Genomic DNA, 18201 nt, shown 5'->3' with positions numbered 1-18201 from the left:
ACACTGCTCTGTGCATGAGGCTCGTGCTGAGCAGGGGCAGTGGGAGCCTTAGAGGCTCCCACTTGGTCCACACCCTCCTCTGTTCTGAACTTCCCTATCAGAACAGGGAAGCTGGGAAGCTCAATCTAATGTGGCAAGTTGCTGAACTGGCTCGGGTCTCAGTTTCCCTATTAGGTTGTTATGAGGGTTGGGGATTTGCTTCTGCTGTAAAGTGTACCCATGATGGTGCCATTATCTGGGAGTTGATAGATTCAAGGCTGGCAGCTCCACATACCCAAGCTTGGATGTGGCAGGGAGCCAGACCTCGAAGACAGATAGAGGTGCCTTGAGTGCAGAGACAGGAAGGGCTTTCCAAAAACAGAAAATAAATAGCCCGGGCAGAGCCTCAGAGGCAGACCTGTGCAGGGCACCCGGATGGAGGGCATGAGCAGAGAGATGGGAAGCTGGCCCCAAGGGAAAAAACTGGAGGCCATGGGAGTGGTGTGGTCTAGGGTGGCCTGAGTCCCTGGTGGAGAGGTCACAGGCTGCCCATTCCAGGGGCAACCTGGGCTCCTTGCAGCTGGAGGTGCGGCTGCGGGACGAGACGGTGCTGCCCTCCAGCTACTACCAGCCACTGGTGCACCTGCTGTGCCACGAGGTCAAGCTGAGCATGCAGGTGAGGGGGCCTGGGCAGGGTGGGAGGGTCCAGTGGCAGTAGGCCTGTGCGCCTGTCCTTCTAAACCCATTCTGCAGAGCAGAAACCTGAGGTCTGGGGATGTGAGGAGCTGGCCAGTGTCCAGGGCCCCATCCCCAGCCACCCCTTGGGAAAATGTCCTCTTCCCCTGGGATGCTCTGAGGTCCTCAGAGGGAAAGGTTCGGGATCCCCCGTGCCTCTCCCTGCAGGGCCCAGGGCAGCTGATCCCACTCATCGAGGAGACAACCAGCACCGAGTGTCGCCAGGACGTGGCCACGAACCTGCTCAAGCTCTTCCTGGGGCAGGGGCTGGCCAAGGACTTCCTGGACCTGCTCTTCCAGCTGGAGCTGAGTCGCACCAGTGAGGCCTGGGAAGGAGCTGGGCCCAGAACACTGGGAGGTGTTTGGGGGTGGGTGGGCTCCTCCTGTAGGAGGCAGATGGGGTCAGACAGGAGGGAGGCAAGGAACAGAGCCAAGGGCAGAGGTGGGACAGTGGGCTGGGAGGTGGCGAGGAGGCCCTTTATTGAGGGGCCAGCTTAGATCCCCCAGCCCCAAGGTCGTCTGTCCTCCCCCTCCCCCAAAAGCTTTGTCCCAGCCCCCTACCCACTGGGACCTCTGTTTGTAGGTGAGACCAACACCCTGTTCCGGAGCAACTCTCTGGCCTCAAAGTCCATGGAGTCTTTTCTGAAGGTGAGGTTGCATGCTATATTGTCCTCATCTTGCAAATGACAACACTGAGCTTCAGAGAGAGCGACAGAGGGGGCTGGGACTTCGACTCCAGTGTTCTATCTCCATATTCAGAGCCCTTTAAGGTTAAGAATGTGGCTGGGCATAGTGGCTCATGCCTGTAATTCCAGCACTTTGGGAGGCTGAGGCGGGCGGATCACTTAAGGTCAGGAGTTCGAGACCAGCCTGGCCAACATGGCGAAACCCCATCTCTACTAAAAATACAAAAATTAGCCTGGCATGGTGGTGGGCACCTGTAATCCCAGCTACTGGGGAGGCTGAGGCAGGAGACTCACTTGAACCAGGAGCCAGAGGTTGTAGTGAGCTCACGCCACTGCACTCTAGCCTGGGCCCCGTGCTAGACTCCGTGCCCCGCACCCCCCCCAAAAAGAATGTGTGTGTGATTAAAATTTAAGTTAGAGACAGTCTCACTATGTTGCCCAGGCTGGTCTCAAACTCCTGGCCTCAAGTGATCCTCCTGCCTTGGCCTCCCAAAGTACTAGGATTACAAGGGCTAAGAATTCTAGTCAGTCATTCACTCACTCATTCATTCATTCATGAATAAACAGTTTGCCCTGCATGTGTACCTGGCCCCCTCCTGGGCGGATACGGCAGGCAAACGGTGCAAGGGCGGCTGCCGGGAGAAGGTGGGCAGCTGGAGTGGGACTGGGGGAGACAGGATCAATGTGACCTGCGGTGGTCCCCAGGTGGCCGGGATGCAGTACCTGCACGGCGTCCTGGGCCCCATCATCAACAAGGTGTTTGAGGAGAAGAAGTATGTGGAGCTGGACCCCAGCAAAGTGGAAGTTAAGGATGTAGGGTGAGGCCGGGGGTAACTCCGGGGGGGTGCGGGGCGCAGCGGCAGCGGGTTGGGATCAGGCCCTGTCAGCATGTGTGTTTGTGCTTCTGCCCACCCGTGTATTGTCCCCTGTGTCCGTGTCCTGGCTGCTGTGAGAGCCACTGTTCCTGTGGTGGCCCTGGCGCTGACCGCCACCTCCTCTGCCAACCTGCCCCGTTCCACGCAGGTGCTCCGGGCTGCACCGCCCGCAGACCGAGGCCGAGGTGCTGGAGCAGAGCGCGCAGACGCTGCGCGCCCACCTGGGGGCCCTGCTGAGCGCGCTCAGCCGCTCGGTTCGCGCGTGCCCCGCCGTGGTGCGCGCCACCTTCCGCCAGCTCTTCCGGCGCGTGCGCGAGCGCTTCCCCGGCGCCCAGCACGAGGTGCGCCCTCCACCCGCTGGGCTAGGCTGGGCCGGGTTGGACTGGGCTGGGGCGAGGGGCGAAGAGCGGTGGGGAACCAGGGAGCGCTGGGGAGGACCAGGGAGGCTGTGTCCCGGCGAGGGTCAGGGACGGAGCCTAAGGGGAGGGGGCTGCCAGGAGCCCTGGTCTGGGGGACTCCAGCCCGCGCTCTTCCGCATCCCTCCAGAATGTACCGTTCATCGCCGTCACCAGCTTCCTGTGCCTGCGCTTCTTCTCTCCCGCCATCATGTCGCCCAAGCTCTTCCACCTGCGGGAGCGCCACGCGGACGCCCGCACCAGCCGCACCCTGCTCCTGTTGGCCAAGGTGCGGGCCTTGCGGCCACGGGCGGGATGCACAGCTGGGTGTCCTACCGGGGCCCTGGCCTGGACTGCAGAGTGTTCCCTACCGGCTCCGGCGAGGCCACTGGCACGCCCACGTAGGCACTGCACTTCACAGTTTGCAAAGCCTTCCTGTGGCCACCTTGTCCGAGCTCCATCTCATGGATAAGGGAACAGGCCTGCGAGGGGTCGGGGGTTGCCAAGGCTGCCCATCCTGTCGGTGGTGAATCGCGGGACCTTCCAACCCGGGTCTGCTTACTCTCAGGCTGCACCTATGTGCCCGGCACCGGGGTGGGGTATCCAGTGCAGCAGCGTCAGTTAAACCTACAGAGGAAGGCCCAAGTGGTCTCAGTTATCATAAGGCATCAAACTCCATGATCCTCTCCTCCCTGATCCCTAGTGGGGCTGGAGGGGGCCCGTGGGCATGGCCTCTGTCGCCGCTGCCTCCATCGCTACAGCTGAGTAGCAAAGACTTGGGGAGGGGGGGTGGGAGGGGGTGCAGTGGCTAGGCCCCTAACCTAGCAGAACCTGATCCTTCCTGCTGTCACCTCCAGGCAGTCCAGAACGTGGGCAACATGGACACGCCGGCTTCCAGGGCCAAGGAGGCTTGGATGGAGCCGCTGCAGCCCACCGTGCGCCAGGGCGTGGCGCAGCTGAAGGACTTCATCACCAAGCTCGTGGACATCGAGGAGAAGGACGGTGAGCGCCGCCCTGCACAGACCCGCCCACAGCCTACTGCTGACGTTTGCTCCGCCCTTGAGCCCCACGGCCCCACCCACCGCTGTTTGTTCCTCTCGTGGCCCCACCCACCGCCTGCTGTTGACATTTGCCAGGCCCCCAGGCCATAGACCCACGCACCACTGTTTGTGCTTCCTGTGACCCTGCCCACTGCCAGCTGTTGACGTTTGCCCCACCCCTAGACCCATGGCCTCACCCCCCATCATCTGTGCCTGTTGACATTTGCTCCATCCTTGAGCTCCATAGCCCCGCCGCCACCTGCTACTGACGCGTGTCCCGCCTCCAAGCCCATGGCCCTGCCTTCCTCAGTCCACCTGTCACCCCGCTCACCACCAGCTGTTGATGTTTGCTCCGCCCTTGAGCCCCATGACTACGTCCACTGCCTGCTGTTCAGATTTGCTCAGCCCTTGAGCCCCATGGCCCCGCCCACTGCTCCGCCCCCCCCGTCCCGCCCTCATTCACTGGGCTCTCTATTCCCCTCCCTCCCTGGCCTGGCAGAGCTGGACCTGCAGCGGACGCTGAGTTTGCAGGCGCCACCTGTGAAGGAGGGGCCACTCTTCATCCACAGGACCAAGGGCAAGGGCCCCCTCGTGTCCTCCTCCTTCAAGAAGCTCTACTTCTCCCTCACTACCGAGGCCCTCAGCTTCGCAAAGACGCCCAGCTCCAAGGTGGGTAAGGAGGGAGGCCGGCAAGTGGGGCACCTTAGAGGCACCTGTCCCCTTCCTTGGAGCCCACTTGAGGTACCCCCGGGGTCAGAGAAGAAAGCCAGGTGTGTGGCATCTGTACTGCTTGTCAGAACCTAGGAGGGCCGGGCACGGTGGCTCACGCCTGTAATCCCAGGACTTTGGGAGGCCAAGGCGGGTGGATCACTTGAGGTTAGGAGTTTGAGACCAGCCTGGCCAACATGGAGAAACCCCGTCCCTACTAAAAATACAAAAAATCAGCCGGGTGTGGTGGTGGGTGCCTGTAGTCCCAGCTACTCGGGAGGCTGAGGCACGGGAATCGCTTGAACCTGGGAGGCAGAAGTTGCAGTGAGCCGAGATCGTGCCACTGCACTCCAACCTGGGCAACAGAGCAAGACTCCGTCTCAAAAAAAAAAAAATGAATATGGAGGAAGTTGATCCGACCTTACCAGGTTGTTGAGGATTAAATGAGATGATCTCCCTAAGGGTCCTGACCCAGGGCCTGGCAGGTAGTACTATTTAGGCAAATGGTATTATTAAAGATAGTACATCACCTGGGCTGCTAGATGAGTAGGAGGCTAGGGCAAACGGGGAGGCTTCCTGGAAGAGGCAGGAATATAGAAGCACGGAATCTTGGCGTGGGAAGGGATCTCAAAGATCACCTTGTACAGCCCTCTCTGAGTCATGGGTCACCTCTCCTGCAAGCTCTCTTCTCCCAGGAAGGGCTGAGGACATACTTCCTCCATGGACCTGGTGACTGCTTGCTGTACACCTGCCCCCAGTCATGCAGGCTATGGGGATGATCTTCCAGGAGTACCCAGCCTAGCCCTGGGCAGTTGAGAGCGGGCTAGGAGTAGGTGAAGGAGCTCATCACCCACCCTGTTCTCAACCAGCTCAGGGGTCCCACCAGATGAGGGGCCCGCCCCTTCCGACCAAAGACCCCTCAGATGATGATAATTATTTTTTGAGACAGGGTCTTGCTCTGTCACCCAGGCTGTAGTGCAGTGGTGCGATCATAGCTGACTGCAGCCTCAAACTCCTGGGCTCAAGCAATCTTCCTGCCTCAGCCTCCCGAGTAGCTGGGACTACAGGCACGTGCCACCAAGCCCAGCTAATTTTCTTTAACTTTTTTTTTTGTGGAGATGGGGTCTTGCTATGCTGCCCAGGCTGTTCTCAAACTCCTGGCCTCAGGCAATCCTCCTGCCCCAGCCTCCCAAAGCACTCAGATGATTATTATACATCTTCCTTGCCAGGGTTGAAAGATTTGACTACATGGGCATTATTTAATTCTGGTCCCTTTTTTTTTTTTTTTTTTTTTTTGAGATGGAGTTTCGCTTTTGTTGCCCAGGCCAGAGTGCAATGGTGCGATCTTGGCTCACCGCAACCTCCGCCTCCCAGGTTCAAGCGATTCTCCTGCCTCAGCCTCCCAAGTAGCTGGGATTACAGGCATGTGCCACCATGCCCGGCTAATTTTGTATTTTTAGTAGACACGGAGTTTCTCCATGTTTGTCAGGCTGGTCTCGAACTCCCAACCTCAGGTGATCCACCTTCCTCGGCCTCCCAAAATGCTGGGATTACATGTGTGAGCCACTGCGCCCGGTCAGGATATGACTATTAGAGCCTGGGACTACAAAAGCAAGTTGGAAAATTAATAAATGCAAAGTCACAAAGCCTTGGCCACGGCCAGATTGACTTTGTAGCCCAGGGAATGCTGGCTGTCCAGACACTACCCCAAAGCTCACACCTCCGAGGCCTTCTGGGAGTGCCCCCCAGAGAGGCCAGGTCCTCGTCTCCCAGTTGCTGGGCACTTGGTCACCATCAGTCTGTGCTCTGCCTTGGCTGAGGTCACTCTGGGTCTCCCACACCTACCCCTGGTGCTGCAGAAGGGGAGACTGAGGCCCAGAGATGGGGAATGGAATGCCCCTGGCTAGGTCCCTGAGCCTCCTCCTCCCTGCCTGCCCCAGAAAAGCGCCCTCATCAAGTTAGCCAACATCCGGGCAGCGGAAAAGGTTGAGGAAAAGAGCTTTGGCAGCTCGCACGTCATGCAGGTCATCTACACGGACGACGCCGGCAGGCCCCAGACTGCCTACCTGCAGTGCAAGGTGCGGGGAGGGGAGCGGGTGCTGTGGGAGTGGCCTGAACACTGTGGGAGTGGCTTGGGTGCTGTGGGAGAGGCCTGGGTACTGTGGGAGTGGCATGAGCCCTGTGGGAGTGGCCTGAGCTCTATGGGAGTGGCCTGGGTGCTGTGGGAGTGCCCTGGATGCTATGGGAATGCCCTGGGTGCTGTGGGAATGGCCTGGGTGCTATGGGAGTGGCCTGAGCTCTGTGGGAGTGGCCTGGGTGCTGTGGGAGGGGCCTGAGTGGACTGGATGAGAAAAGAGTTGATTGAGCCTCTCGCCCCGCTACCAGCTACATCAGGCACCGCAGGCTGTGTCTAATCTGGGAGGTGTCAGGGACAGGTGTGTGTGTGTTGTCCAGGGGCCTGAGCCCCCAGGAGGCCATGGCCCATGTCTTTCCCTGGGCATCCATGTGTAGGTCTGTGTGTGGGCCAGTGCACAGACAGGTGCATCCCCGTGATGTGAAATTTGCACGTTGCACCTGTTTGTCGGAAACTATTTCCAGATAACTGAGATGGGGGCCAGGCACGCTGGTTCACGCGGATAATCCCAGCATTCTAGCCGGGGCAACAGAGCAAGACCCTTTCTCTAAAAAAGAAAGTCTGAGCTGGCACCTGTGTGGTTCTGTGTCTGTATCAATGCCTAATAATCAAACATTATGCTCTGTGTGGCTCTGGGTGCATGTTCTCAAGTAACCTTCTCATCGGTTCCTTCATTAACTCATTCATTCATTTATTTAAAAAATACTTACTGAGCACCTCCTAGGTTCCAGGCATGATTCTAGGTGAGGGGATACAGTGGCAGATGAGGCAGAGTCCTGCCCTCATGGAGCTGATATCCCAGGGAGAAGATGGGCCAATAAATACATGTTTCAAATGTCGGCTCATGCCTGTAGTCCCAGTACTTTGGGAGGCTGAGGTGGGAGGATCACTGGAGGCCAGGAGTTTGAGAACAGCCTGGCCAATGTAGCAAGACCCCATCTCTACAAAAAAAAATTAGCCAGCCATGATGGCATGCACCTGTGATTCCAGCTACTTGGGAGGCTGAGGCAGGAAGATAGCCTGAACCCAGGAGTTGGAGGCTGCAGTGAACTATGATCACACCACTGCACTCCAGCCTGGGCTACAGAGTGAGACCGTCTCTTAAAAAAAAAAAAAAAAAAAAGCAAATTGTGATAGTGACTTGAAGGGAACCAGAAGGGACTAAGGGAGCAAGGGAGGGAACAGAGTGGGGTATAGCAGGGAGCGGTCTGTCCTATTAAGAGTGGTCAGGGAGAATACAAAAATTAGCTGGGCGTGGTGGCGCGTGCCTGTAGTCCCAGCTACTTGGGGGGCTGAGGCAGGAGAATCACTTGAACCTGGGAGGTGGAGGTTGCAGTGAGCTGAGATCGAGCCACTGCACTCCAGCCTGGTGACAGAGCAAGACTCCATCTCAAAATAAATAAATAAATAAATTAGTAAATTAATTAAAGAGTGGTCAGGGAGGACCTCTGATGGGTGGCATTCGAGCAGGGACCTTGTAGGAGGGTGACCCAGATGTGTATCTAGGGCAGGGACATGTGGGACAAGTAGGAAGCCTGCAGCTGGAGGGGGGTTGGTTTCTTCCGGGCTTGACCGTCCTGGCCTGTGGGGAGGAAGTCACAGACCTGTCCCTCTGTGCCCTTCCCTCTAGGAGTTCCCTTTTGTGTCAGGGTCCAGAGCCACTGGGAAAAGTAGTGATATCAGGGCCACCAAATATATTTGGCGGGTTCTGGAATACCTACGAGCATGGCCAAGGGGCCAGCGGCGGCTGAAATCCAGCCCACACCAGCCTCCTGGGCTCCTACCATCCCGGTGCCTTCCGTGGGGACAAGTGGAGCTGCTGCCACCAAAAAGACAAGACAGGTGGGAGAGGAGAGGATGAAATCTTGCTGTGTTGCCCAGGCCGGTCTTGAATTCCTGGGCTCAAGCGATCCTCCCACCTCGGCCCCCTATAATCCCAGCTGTAGTCCCAGCACTTTGGGAGGCTGAGGTGGGAGGATCACTGGAGGCCAGGAGTTTGAGAACAGCCTGGCCAATGTAGCAAGACCCCATCTCTAAAAAAAAAGAAATTATCCAGCCATGATGGCATTATAGGAGTGAGCCACTGGGATTATAGGAGTGAGCCACTGCACCTGCTCTCCAGGCCATGCGCCCGGGCATGGGTCATGTTCCACTGGAGGAAGGGCAGCTTCTCCTAATTCACTCAAAGCTGCTGGGTTGGTATGGTGGGGAACATGGCGTCTGGCGTGGTACAGGAGCTCCGGGTTAGGAGGGCTTCCTGGAGGAGGTGACGTCTGAACAGGCCTCCCCCTCCGTGTCCCCTGCAGTGTGTGAATGAGCTTAACCAGTGGCTGTCTGCGCTGCGGAAGGTGAGCATCAACAACACCGGACTGCTGGGCTCCTACCACCCTGGCGTCTTCCGTGGGGACAAGTGGAGCTGCTGCCACCAAAAAGAGAAGACAGGTGGGAGAGGAGGCCTGGGTCCCGGGCTCTGCATCCGTCCACTGCGAGATCGGGCCTCTGGCTGAACGATGGGACCCTGAGCCCTGCTGTGCACCTGCAGGGACCTAACCCAAGGAATGCTGACCCCTCCAGGAGCTCTGGGCAGAAAGGGTCCCGTGGACCAGGTGGTTTGGGAAATGCCACGTGATGTGTGTGATGCATATGAGTGAATTCGCTGAAGGCTCTAAGGAGGCCCGAAAACACGTTAGAATCCCATTTCTTTTTATTTCTTCTTCTTCTTTTTTTTTTTTTTTCAGACACAGACTTTCACTCTGTCCCCCAGACTGGAGTGCAATGGCACGATCTCAGCTCACTGCAATCTCCACCTCCCAGGGTCAAGCAATTCTCCTGCCTCAACCTCCCCAGTAGCTGGGATTACCGGCACTCGCCACCAAGCCTAGCTAATTTTTTTGTATTTTGACTAGAGATGGGGTTTCACCATGTTAGTCAAGCTGCTCTTGTTTTTTTTGTTGTTGTTGTTGTTTTTTGATACTGAGTCTCGCTCTATCATCCAGGCTGGTGTGCAGTGGTGCAATCTCGGCTCACTGCAATCTCCGTTTCCCAGGCTCAAGTGATTCTCCTGCCTCAGCCTCCCAAGTACTACAGGCGCAAGCCACTGCACCCAGCTAAGTTTTGTATTTTCAGTAAAGACGGGGTTTTACCATGTTGGCCAGGCTGGTCTTGAACTCCCGACCTCGTGATCTGCCCTCCTCGGCCTCCCAAAGTGCTGGGATTACAGGTGTGAGCCACCACGCCCGGCCTAGAATTCCATTTCTAACGTGGTTTAACCCAGCACTTCCCAAACTCTTTTGACAGGGAACCCTTCTCTTCCCCAAGGAGCTTCTTACAGAACAGGTGTTCTCAGGAACACATTTGAGGAGCCCCCTGCTAATGAGAGCCAGAGAGCCTCTGGGTTCGCACACTCCAATGCTGGCCATCTGAATCCGGAGCTGTGGGTGGGAGGGGACCCTGAGCCTTGGGCACTAGAGGGATGGCATAGAGGAGCTTCTAGAAGGACTCCATACTGTGTAGTACTCTAGGTTCTAGCACCTGTGGTTCTTGAGCACTTGAAATGTGGCTTGAGGAGCTGAGGGGTTTTTTTTGTTTAATTTTTTAAAACAGGGTCTTGCTCTGTTGCCCAGGCTGGAGTGCAGTGGCACGATCATAGCTCACTGCAGCCTCCAACTCCTGGGCTCAAGCAATCCTCCTGCCTCAGCCTCTGAGTAGGCTGGCACTACCGGCATGCATCACCACACCTGGCTCATTTAAAAAAAAATATTTAGAGGTGGGGTCTTGCTATGTTGTTCAGGCTGGTCTTGAATTCCCAGGCTCAAGCAATCCTCCTGCCTCGGCCTCCCAATGTGCTGAGATTGTAGGAGTGAGCCACCACATCTGGTCTGAGTTTCACATTTTTAAAAATGTTGTTTTGGCCGGGTGTGGTGGCTCACGCCTGTAATCCTAGCACTTTGGGAGGCCAAGGTAGGCGGATTGCCTGAGCTCAGGAGTTAGAGACGAGCCTAGGCAACATGGTGAAACCCCATCTCTGCTAAAATACAAAAAAAAATTAGCCAGGCATGGCGGCGTGGGCCTGTAGTCCCAGCTACTCAGGAGGCTGAAGCAGGAGAACTGCTTGAACCTGGGAGGCGGAGGTTGCAGTAAGCCAAGATGGTGCCACTGCACTCCAGCCTGGCGACAGAGTGAGACTCCATCTCAAAAAAAAAAAAAAAAAAAAACAGAAAAGAAACTAAAAACGTTGTTTTAATTTTAATTAACTCAAATAGCTTCATGTGGCTAGCTGCCGCCCTGTAGAACAGCACAGTTCTAGTACTTTCGAGACCTTCTCCCTGTTATCCACACTTACTTTACAGAGTAGACTCAGCACTTCGAGTCCCCTGTCCTTCAGGCCAGGCCACACCTTGGTCCCCAGAGCCCAGTGTGGCAGAGGCCATCGAAAACTGACCCACGCACTCTAGCCCAGCCCTGGATTTACAGCCAAGCACTGTATAGGGATGGGTGACTCTTGTTTTTGTTTTTGTTTTGAGTTGGGTCTCTCACTCTCTCACCCAGGCTGGAGTGCAGTGGCATAATCATAGCTCACTGCGTAGCCTTGACCTCCTGGGCTCAAGCCATCCTCCTGCCTCAGCCTCCTGCAGAACTGGGACTACAGGCACATGCCACCACACCCAGCTGTTTTCTATTTTATTTTTTTGTAGAGTCAGGGTCTCACTATGTTGCCCAGACTGGTCTTGAACTCCTGGCCTCAAGCTATCTTCCTGCCTCGGCCTCCCAAAGTGCTGGGATTACAGGTGTGAGCCACTGTGCCTGGCCTCTTGGTGACTCTTTGCAAGGGCATTGCTGGCTGGCTGATATGGCCTGCAGCCTCCGCCTGTAACCATCAGAGCGATACTCTCATTATCGGCAAGGTGGGACCCACCCTGGCCCAAGAGACAGGGCCCTGTTATTCCACTGTATGGAGGAGAAGCTGAGGCTTAGGGAAGGCAGATGACTTGGCAAGGTCATAAAGACAGCAAGCTGCAGGACCAGCTCATTCTAAGGCATGAACCCCCTGTGGCCCACCTCACCATGATGTTAACATTTCAGCCTGCTCCCTTCCAGGCAGACAGTCTTCCAGAAAGTTACCCGGCTCCCTGGCTGGGCGCGGTGGCTCACGCCTGTAATCTCAGCACTTTGGGAGGCCGAGACGGGCAAATCACGAGGTCAGGAGATCAAGACCATCCTGACTAACACAGTGAAACCCCGTCTCTACTAAAAGTATAAAAAATTAGCTGGGCGTGGTGGCGGGCGTCTGCAGTCCCAGCTACTCAGGAGGCTGAAACAGGAGAATGGCGTGAACCTGGGAGGCAGAGCTCGCAGTGAGCCAAGATCGCGCCACTGCACTGCAGCCTGCGCGACAGAGCGAGACTCCATCTCAAAAAAAACCAAAAGTTACCCAGCAACCCGAGTGATATCCTGATGATATCCATGCTCCTCAGTCACGCATCCCGTGGTGCAGGGGCTGAGCCCAAGAGGAGCTGCTGCCCCCAGAGGGTGGGGAGCCGAGGCAGGGCCTGGGTCAGACTTACCAGGCTATGCTCCCAGCCCAGCCCTCACCAGGGACCCCCGAGTGCATCTCTCTCCTCTCCAGGCCTCTGTTTCTCCATCTGTGCAACCACAGTGTTGGACATGGTAGTCCCAAGTGTCTGCTCGTAACTTTGCCCTCTCTGTGCCCCCAGGTCAGGGCTGCGATAAGACCCGGTCACGGGTGACCCTGCAGGAGTGGAATGACCCTCTTGACCATGACCTTGAGGCCCAGCTCATCTACCAGCACCTGCTGGGCGTGGAGGCCATGCTGTGGTGAGTCCCACCCAGGAGAGCCTGTGCAGCCTGGGGAACGTGCCAGGCTTGGGGCTGCTCCATGGTGGCTGGTCACCTCTCTTATAATTGGCCACATCTGGGGAGGGCACCAGGAGTACCTCTCTGCAGCACGAGGCCAGCTCAGGTTAGGACAGAGGCCCCAAGGGGCAGGGCCATGCCTGCTTCATGCCATGTGCTGACTGAGCCCACCTTGCAACCTGCCCAGCTGTTCCCCTGGGCCCTTGGAGTACAGGCACAGCCTCAGCCAATTCCCTGAGTTCCTTGGCCATCTTGCTTCGTCCAGTGGTTCTCAGCCTTGGCAGAAGCTTAGAAAAAACAGGATGCTTTTAAAGATCAGCTTTAAAAAACAGGATGCCAAGGCCCCATCACTCAGGGTCTCTGGAGATGTGGCTGGTGCCAGGATACTTCAAGGTGATCCAGTGCTTCCCATGCGCTCAGCTTCCCCTGAGCCAACTGGAGCTGGAGCTCATTCATCTGTCACACCCCTACACTCTGCAAGGAGGAAGGGTGTGGTCCTCCCCATTCCTCATCAACTCTTCCAGGGTTTATCTCTGCCCTCAAAACGCACGAAGGTGGGGTGCGGTGACTCATGCCTGTTATCCCAGCTCTTTGGGAGGTGGAGGCAGGCAGATTGTTGGAGATCAGGAGTTTGAAACTAGCCTGGCCAACATGGCGAAACCTCTTCTCTACTAAAAATACAAAAATTAACTGATGTGGTGGAGGGTGCCTGTAATCCCAGCTACTCAGGAGGCTGAGGCAGGAGAATTGCTTGAACCCAGGAGGTGGAAGTTGCAGTGAGCTTAGATTGCGCCACTGCACTCCAGCCTGGACTGCAGAACAAGACTCTGTCTCAAAAACAAAACAAAACAAATGCAAAGGGCCTTCTGGTCAACCCACAGTGGGATGGGGAGGAGGAGGAGACACGGGGAGGGAGAAGGTGGAAGGTGCCCTGGTGGGCCTTGGCTCAGCCTCTTCATAGACTGAAAGAGTCAGCCCTGCCATCACCCCCAGAGCCACCTCTAGCCCAGGAGGCCCATGCTGGGCCACCCCCAGCCTTCCCACAAGGACACCAGAAGGTCTGGCAGGGAGAGTGGAGGCTGCTGGCCCTCACTCTGACCTCCCCCACAGGGAGAGGCACCGGGAGCTGAGCGGGGGCGCAGAGGCAGGCACGGTGCCCACGAGCCCTGGCAAAGGTAGGTCTTGCCCACCTGGGACTTGCTCGTGGCCCGAGCCCCCTCCAGAGATGCACGGGTGGGGTCCTCGGGCTCACTCCCAGGGGCCCTCACGGCTGCCTCTGCCCACAGTCCCCGAGGACTCATTGGCCCGGCTGCTCCGGGTGCTGCAGGACCTCCGCGAGGCTCATAGCTCCAGCCCGGCCGGCTCCCCACCCTCAGAGCCCAACTGCCTCCTGGAGCTGCAGACGTGAGACCCGCCCTACGCTCCCCTTGCTGAGTCCCCTGCCAAGCGCTCGGAGCCCCCCCAGGACACTCTGCACCCCCTCACCCCGGTCCTCCTCATTAGGGTGCAGGGCCTAGGTCTCTTCCAGGTGGGGGAGGGGGGAGAGTCAGGAATAAGGGGATCCCCAGAAGTGCAGAGCTGAGCAGGCTTGGGCCTGTCATGGCTGGCCTGAAGTGTCTCCAGCTCCCTACAGCCGCTGTAGCCATCACTGCCTCTCCAGGGACCCTCCTCTCCTGCCCAGGACAGACCCAGCCAGAACCACTGCTAGGATGGGCCACACCCAGGGGTCTGGCCTCCAGGGACCTAGAGAATGGGAGGGAGAACGGGGCCCCAGGAGACCCGGCCGCCACCCCACCCGCTACCCTTGGGTGCCACAGGGCTGTGCTGTTGCCAACAGTAAACCTGCTGTTACTGTCCAGGCTCTGGGGTCTTGTGATGAGGGTAAGCGGAGAAAGTGGGCCCGGGGGGACCCCGGAGGCTGTCGGTGGATGTGCCGATGATGGGGCTGACAGTATGGGCTCTGGGCATCCCTGTTCCCCCCTCTTTCTTCCCCCCACTCTTCTGGGGTCGGGGGTTCCTTTCCCTTCCCAGTTGCTGTCCCTGGGTCCCCTCTTTCATGTCCCACAGGCCACAGAGCCCAGTGTGTCCAACCAGCTGTTCTCTCCTCAAAGCAGCCCCCAAGCAAGTCCCTTCTCTAGGGTGTCCCTGAGGACAGCACAGAGGCGGGACTCAGAGACCCCATTCCTCTTCACGCAGCCCTTACCCCAAGCCCTCTAGCTGTGTGGCTGGCAGTGTTGGCCACGTAGGGGCTCCCATCCCCCCACCATTGTGTCACATGGGCTGCCAGGCTCAGCTCCCAGCTGCGTCCACAGTGACCTGGATCAGGGTGGGGACAAGGACTGGACCCTCCTTCTCCAGAAGGCCTTCAGCTCTTGCCTTGCCATGCAGTCACCTCCTTCCCCCTCTGACCCCAGATCCCAAAGGTGCACCGTTGCCCCGGCCCCTTTCTGGCCCCATGGGGTTTCTCTGATGCCTTCATCATAGAGGCCCGGGGCTGGTCCGATGGTTGGCAAAACTTGACTCCGGCCCAGTCCCCCTCTTGGGGACTTAGAACCCCTGCTGTCCTGGGATCTGGCCTGCCTTTCTTTGGTCAGTCCCTGTGGTCCCCCACCAGCTCCCCCTCCCATAGGGCTGCCCACCAAGCCGTGCCCCCAGCCCAAGAGGAGCCCCCACTGCCTGCGGGGCAGTGATGTCTGGCCACCGGCTCACACCAATGACTTGGTCCTGGAGTGGCAGAAGCAGCAGGTGACAGGAGCAGGGCCCCTGTCCCTCTCTTCTGGCCCTGTGGTACCCAGGCCACACGTTGTGCCCGCTCTTGGGGCTGACCGGCAGCAGGGACCACCAGCCGCTGCTACTGTGGGCCGCCCCGAGGCAGGGTGGGCAGGGCCTTTGTGGGTTATGAGGACACAGAAGTCCCTGAGGCCCCCAGACCTGGCTCAGCCAACCTCCTTCCTCCCCCGGTTGCCCCCCACTCTAAAGCCTCCTCCCTCCCAGCGTCCACTGGCTCCAGGCTCCTCACAACAGCAGCTCATAGACACAGGGCGTCTCCAGGTGGTCCCAGCCCTCCAGATGTTTCTAGCTCTCCAGGTGGGCGCTGTTTTCACATCTGCCTGCATCCATTCATTCCTTCATTCCTCACCTTTATCCTGTTATCTCTATTTTTTTAAGCTACCAGGAAGGAAAGGGAAGAAGAGATCATGAAACTGGGACCCCCAGAAGGGAGGAGTGGGCTTTGAACTTAGACATCTACCTCAGAGCTCAAATAGGTTGTTTAAAATCACATTCAATTTTCAGATGAAGGGGAACTTTATAGTTTTTTTTTTTTTTTTTTTTTTTTTTTGAGACAGAGTCTCACTCTGTTGCCCAGGCTGGAGTGCAAATGGCTTGATCTTGGTTCACTGCAACCTCTGCCTCCCAGGTTCAAGCAATTCTCTTGCCTCAGCCTCCCGAGTAGCTGGGACTACAGGCGTGTGCCACCACGCCCAGCTAATTCTTGTATTTTTAGTAGAGACGGAGTTTCTCCATGTTGGCCAGACTGGTCTTGAACTCCTGACCTCAGGTGATCTGACCGCCTTGGCCTCCGAAAGTGCTGAGATTACAGTTGCGAGCCACTGTGCATGGCCAGAACTTTATAATAATTAAAAGAGACTTGAAGCTGGGTGTGATGGTGCACACCTCTAGTCCCAGTTACTCGGGAGGCCAAGGCAGAAGGATCACCTTGAGGCCAGGAGTTTAAGGCCAGCCTGGGCAACATAGCAAAACCTAGTCCCTAAAATTAAAAAAAAAAAAAAGAAAAAGAAAATAAAGGAGACTTGAAATTTTTGAACTAAATAGTGGTGATGGCTACACATTGTGAATGTAATTAACACCACTGAGTTAAACACTTAAAATGGTTCAAATGGCAAATTGTATGTTATACCTATTTTACTACAATAAAAAGTATAAAAAAGAGACAAGATATTTAGGTGACTTACAGCAACCAATTGCAACAAAACAAAATGTTAAGAAATGATCTTTTTATGAGGCAATTGGAAATCTGAACACTGATCAACTATAGGATGATTGGAATTATTAATTTTGTAAAGGTGTGATAAGATACTGCACTTGGCTGGGCACAGTGGCACATGCCTGTAATCCCAGCTACTTGGCAGGCTGAGGTGGGAGAATCGCTTGAGCTCAGGAGTTCAAGACCAGCCTGGGCAACGTGGCGAAATCCCCGTCTTTACAAAAACAAACAAAAAAGATATTGCAGTTGTGTTGTAAGCGTCCTTATCTTTCAGAGCTACATAGTGGAATGTTTATGGAATATTTAGGATAAATGATATAGGCATTTGGGATTTGCTGCAAAATGACCCAGAGGCAGGGGTCAGGGGGAGAGGTAGAGATGAGACAAGAGGTAGAGGGGAGAGGTAGAGGTAGCCACGAGCTGATAATTACAGACAAGAGATGCGGAGTATGTGGGGGCTCATTATCCTGCATAGTCTATCTTTGTATATCTTTGAACTTTTCAAGAATAAAAAAGCTTAAAAAGTATACATGGCCTGGTCCTACCAGAGACTCACCCAATGCTAGCCTCCAGTCAGGGAGAGCCAAGTTTGCATTTTCACACGCATCTCACACTCCTCTGCACTCTCAACTTGGAGAGCTCCAAACAGGGAAACCCCAAGCCTTGCTGGCTTCTGCCAACCCCCTGAGCAGAAGCATGGGTCCCCCTGATCACCACCTCACCACCCTCATCCTGATCTCACTGTACACTCCCTTTCCCGGTCTGCTAAGTAGCGGGTGTTTTTCCTTGACACTAACGCTACCGCTAGACCACAGTCGGCTTGGCAACAGGTGTCTTCCCAGATGCTGGCGTTACCGCTAGACCAAGGAGCCCTCTGGTGGCCCTGTCCGGGCATAACAGAAAGCTCGCACTCTTGTCTTCTGGTCACTCCTCACTGTCCCCTCAGCTCCTATCCCTTTATGGCCTGGTTTTTCCTAGGTTATGATTGTAGAGCGAGGATTATTATAATATTGGAATAAAGAATAATCACTACAAACTAATGATTAATGATTCATATATAATCATATCTAAGATCTATATCTAGTATAACTATTCTTATTTTATATATTTTATTATACTGGAACAGCTCGTGCCCTCGGTCTCTTGCCTTGGCACCTGGGTGGCTTGCTGCCCACATCCACCAAGTGCACTTTGGGAGGCTGAGGCTGGAGGACTGCTGGAGGCCAGGAGTTCAATACCAGCCTGGGCAACATAGGGAGGCCCCCCCCACCCACCATCTCCAAAAAAAAAAAAAAAATAGCTAGGTGTGATGGCATATGCCTGCAGTCCTAACTATCGGGAGGCTGAGGCAGGAGGATCTCTGGAGCCCAGGAGTTGGAGGCTGCATGATGGCGCCACTGTACTTCAGCCTGGGTGACAGAGGGAGACACTGTCTCTAAATAATAATAATAATATATAAAAAGATGTACGTAACCCTACGGGCTCCCCTCTCACTGCTGTATACACCTGCCTCCTTCTGCATCCCTCACCCAATTGTCCCTCCCGGCTAACAAGCCAGCTGCACCCCCCAGGCAGAGGTCCTGCAGCAGTCGGTATAGGCAGCCTGGGCAGGGGGCTTATCATAGATCTGCCTCTGGCCACGAGATCTTCTGCTCCCCCTACGGCTGCTAGCCGCAGCTGTCCACTACCCCTTAGCTTTATTCTCTCTATTCAGGGGCCTCCTGCTGCGCACTCCAAGGGGGTGCATGTTTCCAAAGAGAGATCAAGGG

General features: G+C 56.1%; 1 protein-coding gene across 7 annotated transcripts in view; it reads left to right on the top strand.

Moving 5' to 3' along the window:
* The window catches only part of LOC100972043 (ras GTPase-activating protein 4), a 34598-nt gene extending 20316 nt beyond the window's left edge, over positions 1-14282 (top strand). For 3 of the 7 annotated variants that reach the window (XM_063606084.1, XM_055114751.2, XM_055114754.2), the window contains exons 9-21: positions 538-655; positions 883-1033; positions 1298-1362; positions 2106-2218; positions 2424-2616; positions 2822-2959; positions 3528-3672; positions 4210-4379; positions 6359-6496; positions 8859-8994; positions 12267-12387; positions 13537-13601; positions 13713-14282. In XM_063606084.1, coding sequence (XP_063462154.1) covers positions 538-655; positions 883-1033; positions 1298-1362; positions 2106-2218; positions 2424-2616; positions 2822-2959; positions 3528-3672; positions 4210-4379; positions 6359-6496; positions 8859-8994; positions 12267-12387; positions 13537-13601; positions 13713-13834 — 1675 coding nt within the window. In that variant the 3' untranslated portion in view covers positions 13835-14282. Of the gene's footprint in view, positions 1-537; positions 656-882; positions 1034-1297; positions 1363-2105; positions 2219-2423; positions 2617-2821; positions 2960-3527; positions 3673-4209; positions 4380-6358; positions 6497-8182; positions 8429-8858; positions 8995-9548; positions 11119-12266; positions 12388-13536; positions 13602-13712 lie in introns of those variants that run through there. The other 4 variants (XM_063606085.1, XM_055114752.2, XM_063606086.1 and 1 more) reach the window with 3 other exon arrangements.
* The last annotated feature ends 3919 nt before the right edge of the window (positions 14283-18201 follow it).

This window comes from Pan paniscus, chromosome 6 (genome assembly GCF_029289425.2).
Source record: "Pan paniscus chromosome 6, NHGRI_mPanPan1-v2.0_pri, whole genome shotgun sequence".
NCBI classification, from domain to species: Eukaryota; Metazoa; Chordata; class Mammalia; order Primates; family Hominidae; genus Pan; species Pan paniscus.
Note: the sequence above shows the minus strand (reverse complement) of the source record. Positions and strands in the feature narration are given on the sequence as shown.